General features: G+C 36.3%; 1 protein-coding gene across 13 annotated transcripts in view; it reads left to right on the forward strand.

Moving 5' to 3' along the window:
- The window catches only part of B4, a 628,513-nt gene that overhangs the window by 595,446 nt on the left and 20,733 nt on the right, over window positions 1-12,334 (forward strand). For all 13 annotated transcript variants that reach the window (XM_067765289.1, XM_067765287.1, XM_067765288.1 and 10 more), the window contains 3 exons: window positions 1,835-2,083; window positions 3,231-3,610; window positions 3,688-4,222. In XM_067765289.1, coding sequence (XP_067621390.1) covers window positions 1,835-2,083; window positions 3,231-3,610; window positions 3,688-4,222 — 1,164 coding nt within the window. The remainder of the gene's footprint in view (window positions 1-1,834; window positions 2,084-3,230; window positions 3,611-3,687; window positions 4,223-12,334) is intronic.

The following is a 12,334-nucleotide window of genomic DNA, read 5'->3' on the forward strand; positions in this document are numbered from 1 at the left end:
GCTCGTTAATATTAGGACGGTTTTTTTGTTGTTGATGGCCATTTTATAATGATTTATTAATCTTGAAACTTGTTTTGGTATTTTTCATCACTTAAGTTAAGAACTCTGTTTATTAACCCTTTTGCGGTGCTGATTTTTTGGGTTAATGGATGTATTGACCTATAATTAAGGATACGACGTGATGAGACTGGTTTACGGTACCAGTCCATTTTAAAGGTTCCATCCTGTGTGTTTCTGAAAATAACCATATCCAAGAATGGTAGCATATTTTGTAGTTCTTTTTCAAATGTGAACTCGATTTCTGGTTCTATGGCATTGAATATTTTGAAGATCGATGGAATGTTCAGGCAGTACAAGGTATAGGTCGTCTACGTATTTCTTAATTATGCAAATGTTGAATTCTAGTTCTTGTTTTACTCTCTGAATGGCTCGTTCTAAAACGTTGCCCATTAGAATTTCTACTAGAATACAGCTGATGGATGATCCCATTGGGCAACCGACATTGTGTGCATAGAATTGTTCGTTAAATTGAAAATAGCTGTTTTTTGTGCAAAGAGTAATCATTTCGATAAATTCACTTTGCGAAAGATTTGTGATGGATTTAATTTCCCTCCACCTCTCGTTTAAGATACTTAAAATTGAATCAACTGACGCATTTGTAAATAGGCCAAATGATACTTGTATTTGGCCCGGTTCGTGTGTTTGTTCGGCGATGAATGTTTTAAATTCAAATGAATGACGTAAGTGGAATTGCGATTTTGGTATTTTGGCTAGAATCGCTGCTGCATATTTCGACAGTGTTGTTGTTGGTCCATCACAGTCGGCGGAGATCGGTTTAAGTAGCATTGGATTTTCGTTTTTGTGGTGTTTTGGTACGAAGTATATCCTTGGTGGGTTTGCGTTGTACGTTGTAAGTTTCCATTTTGTTAGGGAGTCTATTTAACCTCTATTGAATAGAGTTTTTACAAACAGATTATTTTTGGTTCGTATTTTGTTTGTTGGGTCAGTTATAGCGTTGTATGTGTTAGTATCCCTGAGCATCTCCTCTTCATTCTTAGATATGGTTATTTTCATAAACACACAGGATGGAACCTTTAACACGGACTGGTACCGTAAACCAGGCTCATCAGGTTGTATCCTTAATTATAGGTCAAAACATCCATTAACCCAAAAAATCAGCACCGCAAAAGGGTTAACAAACAGAGTTCTAAACCTAAGTGCTGAAAAATACCACAACAAGAACAAATTAATTATAATAGGCATCCTCAAAGCGAATGATTATCCGCCAAAACTAGTTTCAAGATTAATAAATCATTATAAAATGCCCATCAACAACAAAAACACCGTCCCAATATTAACGAGCACCAACGCCCAACAACAATCAATAGAAATTAAAACTATTACAAAATATTTATGCAAAACAACTGGACAAGGAAGAACGCAGTAATTTTGAGTAAGAATCTGTGATTTCAATAATTGTGTTATATATGCACTTTTGTTTGTATATGTAATTATTATTAACCTTCTGTTGTAATGCAAGGCCTTATATACTAAGTTTTATGTTTTTTGTCACTAGGCCCTGAAGAAGACCAAAATAAAATGTCGAAATGTTGGCGAAAAATAAAAAAGGCGTTTTCTGATTCATTGGACTGTAAACCCGAAACCAAAAACAAATTTGCAATATATTATTTCCGTACATCCGATTTCATTGAATTTAGACTTTTTCTTGGAGACAGCAACTTTATCCTATTATAAATCCCCAGCTTCGAAGAAATCATGAATTTTATAACCATTCACTAATTTATATACATATTTTACACTTCTCTGTTTCCAGGTAGTGGCAATCATAAAAATGGTATGTCATCAGCTACTACATATCATCAACAGCAACAACAACAAATAAATGCTAAGCATCACAATAGCACTGGTGGTGGCAGCAGCAGCAGCAACAATCCAACTTCGGTCTTTTTTTTAGTCTCAAGCGCTGGCAATGCAAATGGCAATATTGTCAATGGCAAGCATAGCAACAATGCGTCATCAGCAGCTACAAGTGTTGTTGCTGTACCGCCCAATGCGATAAGTGGTATGTAATTAGTAAGCAAATTTATGTGAGTTTTTTTTTCGTAAGCGTTTTTATACCCAGATGCGTTAAAACTCAAAGTATTATAGCATTTTTAAATTTACCAAAACTTTGCTTCCCTTTTTGATCTCCTTATCCTTCTATGTCTCACTATTCCTTCTCATTCCGCTTACTTTCTCCTTCCGTTTCCATTTACTTAACTTCATTGCCTCTAACTCTACTTTTTCTTTCTAGACGTTTTGTCCGCGCACTGCCCTCAAGTGAACCAATGAAACCAGGTTAACCCTGTTCATGTGTACACACTCCACACGAATTTTTCCTCGGTCTCTTTCCTGGGGGTGACGAGCTTCCGTCCTTAGCCATATAATTGGCTATTATTTACTTCCACTCCTTTACCTTCAGCGCGGATTCGAAGTACAATGCCTTGATTATGGAGGCTAAGCGCTCAATTTTCGTGTGTATATTGTAACGCCCTTTAAATAACTCAATCAGATCACCAATCGATCTCACTAATTTGGTCATCTTATTTGCGTTCTCTCCTGAGCTCTGAAGATTTTGAGGATTTTCCGCTACCTTTTAAATGAGTTCCTGGTTTAGCCTTCCCCTGTTCTGCCCTTGGCGCAACAACCGAGTACGCTCCTTATATATCGCTGACTTCTGCTTCTTTTGATTTTGTCCCCGTGTGCGACAAGACATTTTGACATACGGCCTACCAGGGCCTTGTGGAAAGTTAGGTAGCTTTCGCTCTCTACCCCTAGCTCTATCATTACCGCTTCCCCTACCTTTACATTTACATACACTTTTTCTTCTATCCCTGCCTATCCCTCTCCTTCCATCCTATCCCGGACGTACGGCCGATGGACCAGGTCCTTCTGGAGAGCGAGAAAGCTTTCGCCCTCTACCACTACCTCTACCCCTTTCTCAATCTCTACCTTCACATGTACTTCTATCTCTTCCTATCCCTTTCCATCTCTGCGATTCTTAGGCTGCCTCTTCAAATTGCAAGATTACATTATTTTTTTTTTTTAAATACACAACTGAGTATATGGTGTTCGACGTTAGACGAACATGATTATTTATTCTGTTTGTATTCTGATTAGTACTTATTTACATGCGTATGACTAATTACATATGTTTTTGTGCTTTACAGCTGTACCTGGCGGTCCGCTTGGCCATTTCGCATCGGTCGAGGGACGCAAACCCAAATTGCGACGTTTTAATTCTCACGATACCAGCGCAAATATGTTCTCAGTAGCAGATTTTGAGAATGCGCGATTAGCGCGTCGTAACGAAATTGAAATGAAACAACGTTTAGCACGACGCATGCGCATGAGCGCCAATGGTGGCTACGCCGCTGGTTGCATGGCTGGTGGTCTGGGCGCAAGTTTAGCTAGTAGCAATGGCATGGGTAGTGGTTGTGGTTTAGGTGGTGTAAACAGTATTGGAATTGGTATGGGCACAGGTGGTAGCAGCATGAGTGGTGGTGATTATTCCACTGGCGATAGTAAGACATCCAAATATAGCAATGAGGTGAGCAAAAAATAAAAATAAAATATCAATTAGTATTAAAACAAATTTCTCTTTTTATTATTAAATTATGTTTTCAGTCTCAACACGAACCATTACCTGCAGATATCTTTCTTGATCGTTATTCGCTGCCACGCGTTGTACGCATTTCGTATAAAACGAAGTTTTCCGATGAAACATTACAATCCTCTTCGTCAAATGGCTCATCCACAGCTACTACAAATACCACAGGTACCAGCGCATCAAATTCGTCGGTGAGTGCATGCGGTGTAACAGTGGCTGCTGTAAATACCGGCACATCCTCATCGACGGCCTCCTCAAGCGGTAATGTGAATGCGCTTAGCTCGAGTGCTACAAATACGAGCAGCAGTGGTGAAAGGGGTAGCTCAAAGACGCCACCTACCACTGCGTCACCAACAACAATAACTACTCATTCAAATACTACAACTACAAATAGCAATAGCAATATTGTGGATGCGGAAAATCAAGAAGCTCTTGGTGAATTATTTTTACTTTATCGACTGATACGTCAGCGTCACATTTATCATGGTCATAATTCAAAAACGGCGGTAGCAAATCGTAAAAAAGGCGTGCTGATACCGCAAGAATTTCCAGGTGAGTCGAAATGTACAATTTTAGCTAAGACAATAGTTGAAAGTAATTTAGCGCCCTTCAGAATTTTAATTGGATTCGTATCGGTTGTGACTCATTTGCAAAATGTTTAAAATACTACTTATATTTGCATTTATATGTACGTATTTGCGTATACTTATGAATAAGTTAGGGCATTTTTGTACCGGAAAATTTCTTTGTAGAACTGGTGGTGACTAATAACACAATTACACAAGAATTAGTAATTATGAGGTACAGAAGTGAATGAAAAAGAAATTTTTGAATTTTTGTTTAGTAAAGATTCAGAGGAAAGGCAAAGTCGTGATGTTAGAGCAAGGAGCTGGGTCTTTTATGAAGACAGCTAAAGCAATATTTTTTTAGCAGGTAAAGGTCGCTGTAAGCGAAGCGTGCATGTTTGAGTATTGGGATCTCTTGAGGATCTACAAGCGTGGAATTTCCAGGGCGAAGAGAGTCTCATGGAAAAATTTCTGCGCGGATATCGAGTGATCCAGCGAAAGAGCGCGGTTGAGAAAAAGTCCCTGCAAGGAGAAATATAGTTCAAGGAGTAATAAAGAAAGAGAACGTAGTAGTGAACAGTGCTATGACACGGTCTTCGATACATGTCCCATCTGCAGATGATTTAGAATAGCCAGCGGATACGACCTACACTTCGATCACAAAGCGGGTAGTGACGGCCTTGGTGACCGATACCAATTTCGAATGGGTGGTGAAGACTTGCTGTAAGCTGAAATCGAAGATGTTATTCTTTGCCATGAAAACCATCCTGGCGGCTGTAATGTATGCCATTCTGCACATTGCACCTGTAGACCGGGTGGCGAAGAACACAGCGTTAACAACTGCAACGAGACTCAGTGACTTGAAACAGCTCGAGCACAGACCATACGGCCATAGTAGTAATGTGTCATCAATTACTGGACCAACAGACTACCTGATTTCGTACCTGCGTTTCGAAGGGCTGTTAGTGTCGCAAGGGTGCACAAATGGCAGAGGAGGCGATACATGTGTACAACCATGGGTCCAATGTAATTGAAGGAGTAGGATCTGCGGTATACTGTGCTGATCCAGAAATAAACAAATCCTACAAACTGCCAGATCGCTGAATTTTTTTTTTTTGGTTAAAGTAGTATCCGTAACCAAAGCAGTAGAAACACTGGAGAAAAATAGCTTAAACTGCAGCCGTGTCAACTATTATATTGACAGCCAAGCAGCGAATAGGGCATGAATCTCGCATAGCACAACATCTAAAAGTGTGCTAGGGTGAGCAGTTCCTGGAAAGAATCGGTACAGGGGGAAGCATACATCTTTATTGGGTCCCTCGTCATATGGGAATAGATGGGAATGGAAAAACGGATGAGTTAGCTCCCTCTTCAAGATTGTACGATATACGTCGAAATTAGATTGGGCGAGATTAAGAGAAGGCGTGTGCTGCGCATGATCGACGAAGCGGGAAAGGTGTGAATCAAAGCGAGGGGCTGTTAAGTGTTGAAGAACCACCTTAGACTAACAAATTTACTCTTTCCATTAAGAAGAAAGTAATGTTGGCTCATGACGGGTATTCTGACTGGGCACTGCCTTCTGGCGTCACATGCCTTTAAATTAGGCTTGATCAGTGATAACAGGTGTACGAAGTGCGGATTGGAGGGGGAAACGACTTATGTTCTACGGTTGCTATAAGACTCTAGCTAATAGAAGGGATACTCCTATCAGATCTAGAAGCTGGAAGTGGCATAGGTGCTAGCAAGCTTTAGTCTTTGCCAAGAAGACGGAGTTATTATAAGCTTTTATTTACTTTCACTTGGCTGTTGTTTATAATCAAATCTCACAAGTTAAATTTGATACACTTCCCGGTGTACGATTGAGCTGAAGTTTTGCCCACATGTATAACTCCGATGGCAATGCAATATTACTTTGCGATAATTCGATAAATTAATCGATAACAGAGATCGGTAAAGATTTGTGTTCACAAAGGAATAAAAACCTAAGTCCTTTGTTTAGAGGGATGGTGAATAACCTACAGCGGCTCAAGAACGAGGTAACTTCGCTTTGTTTGTGTATACAACGAACGTAGAATTTAGGCTGTTATAGCTCAATGTTGTATACTTTTCTGCGCACTTGATTTTGTTTTACAGATTTAACCCACAGAGCAGAGATCTGCAATGAGTAGTTGTAAACTAACGCGACATAAGCAAAGGCACAATAAAATATGATTTTAAATTAGTTAGCACTGTTTGATATAATTTTATATGTGCTCTCTGTTAAAAATGCTTCAACTAACTTTGTCACATTTTATTTCGATTATGAATATGCCCCAATATATTCGCATCATGATATAAAAAATCGTGTACTCATACTCAGTCAGGGTTATTTAAACGTAGCGATTCGTATCAGTAATTTGGTTGAGAGTCTTTTTCATACTGACACCGCGTTAGCGTTGAACGCCAAAGATCTGACAACCGAAGATGCTGATATTCTAAGTGAAGCCCCTTTTGGCAAACACATACGATATGTTTTCTCGAAAATCTGTATATTCATATATATTTAACGTTTTGTTGTTGCAAGAACACGTGAACATGTGTATGCACATTCATATATACAAATTCATTTGAATGAGTTGAACAAAGCATGGGGCGCATTCCAAAAGCACAACTGCTGGCGAAGTTGATTAGTGATAACTTTTTGAAACGCACAGTTGAGACTTCACGACAAATTAATGAGCATACAAATTTTCCGCTCTATTCACTCAACGTTTTTATCGATTGGTTGTTGACAGTTGGCTCAACGTATCATTTCAATAGCACTATTTCTTTCACTCAGCTGATAACTGATTATTAGCAAGACCAATTAATTGATGGAACAAAAAACAATGATCAGATTAATATTAATAATATAATACACCCAGACATTAACAAAACAAGAGGTCTTCCAAAAAACTAGAAATATTTGTTGGTGCTAAAGTTATGTTGAGATCTACCGTTGACGTTGCTAAGGGACTTGTAAATGGAGCAATAAGTCACATCACTGAAATTATATGGCCATATTACAGACGTGCTCAACTATACCATAAGGATATACCATTGGTTCACGTAGACTTTGGTAACGATGGCGTTATTAGAACAATTAGGACTGTGATATAAACTGTAAGATTTAATAATTTAGGTGTAAATTTTTAATGATACAAATATATAATTATGTACAATATGGAATTTTTTGTTGCAGACGAAGAAGCCTAATTATCGTTAAAGGTTACAATGAACTCATAAAGTGTTATAGTTATTACAGTCAATTTTTTTTTTACTTTTTAGTTAATTTTATTAACCAATAATAAAAGCTTATTTTTAAAAAAGTTTTTTTTCTTAAATTTTATTTTTTACTTTTTAGTTCGTTTTATTAACCAATAATAAAAGCTTATTTTAAAACAAGTTTTTTTTTCTTACTTTTTTTTTTTTACTTTTTAGTTAATTTTATTAACAAATAATAAAAGCTTATTTAAAAAAAAAAATTTTTTTCTTTAATTTTATTTTATAACATAACAAGTTAGGCATTTCGATGTATATTCAGCCTAGTACAACTAAACAGCAAATAACGGTTGCTTACTAGGGATATTGTGAACATTTCAATAAGAGTATTAGGATGGACAAAAATATTTTATTATTAATATTATTTTTGACCCACCCTAATGAGTATAATAAAAGTGTGAAAAGATCAAAATTGTAAGACATTTCCGAAATATTTGTTTCCGCTATTCGAAACAATTGTTTTCTAACAAAGCTTTTACAATCTGCGAGGCTTTTAGCTATGAACCGCACTCATGAGCCCCATGTTTGGCGCCATTTTAAGGTGGTATTGTAAATTTTCAAATACACGAAAGTTATGCGTTTTGGGATTGCATACTAGTAACTAAACCAAATTTTCAACAGGCATGGGAAACAGTTTTTGGGGTATTCCATAGTGACGGGTGGGATATTTTGACTCAAATTGTGATTAAAAAAAAAAAAAAAAAAAAAAAAATTGTGATTAATCTCTTTTTAATTAGTCACTATAGAAATTTTTTAAATTTTATAACTTAAAGGCGAGTACTCATTGGATATAAAGCTAATGAAATATGGAACTAGGATATGTAATTCAAACGATAAATTATTATAGTACTTGTGTGACGGTTGGAACTTCGCAATCATTTATAATTGAGCAGTTCTTAACTAACTGGGTCTGAAAAATAAAATAAATAGTTTAAAATGAGAAATGAATTTTTGGTACATGACTAAATAACTGAAAGCCATTTTAGAGTGTTCGTTTGGTCGCCAGAGCTAATCCGATATTTGCCTAAAACTTCGACGGGCTTAGAAACACATTCTGTAAATTTAATTTGAAAAGCCTGCAAAAATTCGCAAATTGAGCGTACAAGAAATTTCTACAACGCCTATTTGTTGCTATTTTTTTTTGTTTGTTTTTTTTTTTTTTTTTGTTAAAAAAAGAAATGCAACTCATGGTCGTTGAAATGACTTCGCTATTTGAATACAATTGGCTGCCATTAACATGAAGTACTTTTGGCTAGGAATAGCAATGACAAACAATGAACTAACGGTTATTGCAATAACGAGAACACATTGTCCAATATACATACAAATAAACATATTACCAAGTTGAGGTTTAAAAGCATTTCTACATATTTACAAAAAAATAATAATCCCATAAAATTTTCATATTCGCATACAAAAAATGCAAATGTGGTGTAAAAATGGGTCACAAAATTGTATAATCCCAAACAACCAATGAATATTGCACACAAAAGCCAAAGAAGAAGGCATCACGCCACAATAGTAACAGTATGTGATGAGAAAATATCGTGCCCCTACACGTGTGTGTAATTACATAAGGATATATATACATATGGGGCATTCTATCTCTGTGTCAGATTTCATTAAATTCTTTAATTAAGATAAAAATAAGTACGAAATTACATCGTTTTATTGACAATCTGCTTGCCAAATTTCATGTTAATCCAAGCAAATGTAGACCAATATCTATATGAACCATGAGCCATACATAAATCATAAACGTGAAAGTTGGGATATTTGGATAATTGGACACTTCCATGTCGGGAGCTTTTGTGACTCAATCATACCAGAAGGGTTGAACTAATTGACTAAAAAATATCACTGCTTGATATATTTTATTACAGTCGGCAGTGTCTTATCCCAAATAGCCCAAATTATAGGAGCATCAAGAGCATTCGCTCAATGATCCAGAGCTAGCAACAATCCGAAATGATGACAACAACAATCCCGAAACTCTTCCGAAATTGTACTAAAGAAGTACTGAAGAAATTCATAAGCAGTATTGAAGTTTTCTTGAATTGATCCAGAAAATAATTCGAAATGATGACAACAACAATCACGAAAATTTTCCGAAATTGTAAAAAAAACTTGAAAAAATTCTTAACCAATCCCGTAATTAACTCTGAAATAATCCCGGAAGCGGTTCCAAAATAACTCCGAAAATATCCTGAAATAGTCCGAAAATATGCTGAAATGATACCCTAAAAGTAAAATACATAGAATTTTCCGATACGATTCTTAAAACAGACACGTAGTAATCCCGAAATAGCCCCAAATAAGCCATGAATCATCCCCTTTCCACAGTTGTTTTGGCCTCAATCTAAATCATCTAGACACCAAAAATTGGTAGACCTGGATGAATATACCCATATACCAAATATTATCGGTCTGAGGTAAATACATTTTGAATTATAGCAGTTTATAAAAAGGTTTCAGGGGTTTTGAGGGTAAAGTATGAGGACGTGCCACTGCTGACTTTTCCAAAAATGCTTTGACCTCTATCTATATGACCTTTATACCAAATATACTAAGCGTAGGGTTGTCACGATTTATAAAAGGAGGTGGGGGATTGCGGGAGTGGACTGCGTCAAATCTAACTGTTTCGTAGAACTCTATTTAAATGATTTTGATAGCAAATATTATTTTTTTAGGACAAATACAGGTAAAGTTTGAGCGATTTAAAAATACTGCTCCAGGGAGGGTGTGTGGGGGGATTGGTGCCTGTTCGCTTTGACCAAATTTCTGTCGTGATTGAGTCACACATTGATTAAAAAGTTACTCGAAAGTAACTGTTCCCAGGGGTCGCACGACCCCATCCCCCTTTCCATCAGCTTTCAATATTTTAATAAAATCCGCTTAGCCGTTTTGATGTGATTGAGTCACGAAGAAAACGTCTGGACATGCAAACTTTGTGTTTGGTATCGGCTTATTCTTGGTATTTCATCGCCTTGTCATGGATGTGTCATCCATTCTATATTGAAGTTTTATCGGTACCTGTTTTATAACAAACGAAAGAATCGTCAATAACAAGTCGATAACACACCGCTAATACTCCGATAACAGATAGATAACCTTTTCTTAACAATTCGATAAATTTTTTTCGTGAAAGTGTTATATCTTTGTGAAAACAAACCGATAAATTTTTGAAAAAAAATAGATAAAAAATGACAATACTTCGATAACAAAATGGCAACATTTCGGTAACCAAATGCTAACAGTTTGATAACAAATCGATAACTTTTCAATTTCAAGTCGATAAATTTTTGGTCACATATCGGTGATTTTTCCATAAATAATCGATATTTTTTCGATTATGGAGAGATAAGAATTCGATAACGAATTCGTCGACAAAAAACCGTTAATAAATCGATAGTTCATTTTTACCTCGTCGATAACACAACTATGTATAACAAGCCTTTCTTTCCATTCCTCTCTCTGGCTTGGCTTAGTCTACAGACTGATTTTGCTCATATCAACTCTACCACATGCATTATTTCCACATAACATTCTGGATTTCCTCATGTTGTGAGCAAAGACAACATTTACACTCGAAAACGTAGAAATACTGAACAATTTTTCACTTTGCGAAACCTTGAGTTCAAACTTAGCTCAGCGGTTTAAGTGACTTATTTTATAACATTGATCGTGTTTTAATGGAATGACCCATAAATATTCATACGAATTTATGTATATAAGAAGTTGTAAATATAATGAAAGGAAAACAATAAATGAACAAAATGATTATGGCAATAGGTTGGGTGCTATGCCAAATGTCCTTCTGACAATTGTTGTCATCATTTGCTGTCAACGGCTTAGACGACAAACAGGGGAAGGAGAGCAGATTGGCAAAGCATTGTTGATACATTTTATTTGTTGACGTTGTTGCTGGCTTTTGCCCTTTTATGTGTGTTGTGCTTCTTATTTGTATTCTTATTTTTACTACTAAAACTGCATATATATGTACATAGATCAGTGGTGCACAACGCCGACAGAGCTGCGAATACAAACGTAACTTTTTTGTAGTAGTATGCGTTTAAATTGAGAATGTTTGAGCATAGAATTCACGCATGAGATGTTTACTGCTTGAAGTACAAGCGAAAACTGATTGAGTGCTTGCTTTGCTGAATCTGATGCCAACTTGTTTTCCGAAGCTCTCGAGTGCACCACTGATGTAGATATATGGATGCCTGTGCATGCATGTGGTAATAGTCATTGGCTATAGCTCGTTGATAGCCATGATAATGCTTTAAATACTATTGAACCGTTGTTGCTCACGCTATCGATGTTGTTGTTACAATTGTTGATGTTGTTGCTGCTGCTGCTGCTAGCAGCTTTGTCGTTACATTATTGCATTATTGTTAAAGGCCTCCTGCGATTTACATCGAGATTGACTGAATTTTGTGTGTGTTAGTGCAGTCGGGTGACTTCGTTACACACGTATTTGTTGTCGGCTACACGTTGATGAAAATCAAAAATTTTTGATTTTTTCATTTGACGCTTGCTTATTTGATAGTCGCGGGATGTGATTGGCAAAACAACAGTGTTGTATTTTGTTTGTGTCGACATTCAAAATGAACAAGTGCGCGGAATAACAGCAATTCATATTAAAATGTATTGAAAATTATTTTTTACCAGCTTTATGGAATTTAAAGCTTTTATTATTATTTAATAAAATTTTTATTAATTTTTTTATTATTTAATAAAATTGCTGTAGTTGCAAGTAAAAAGCTCATCATCCGATGACGACATATTCACGTCC

Source organism: Eurosta solidaginis, chromosome 2, assembly GCF_040869045.1.
Source record: "Eurosta solidaginis isolate ZX-2024a chromosome 2, ASM4086904v1, whole genome shotgun sequence".
In the NCBI taxonomy this organism is placed as follows: domain Eukaryota; kingdom Metazoa; phylum Arthropoda; class Insecta; order Diptera; family Tephritidae; genus Eurosta; species Eurosta solidaginis.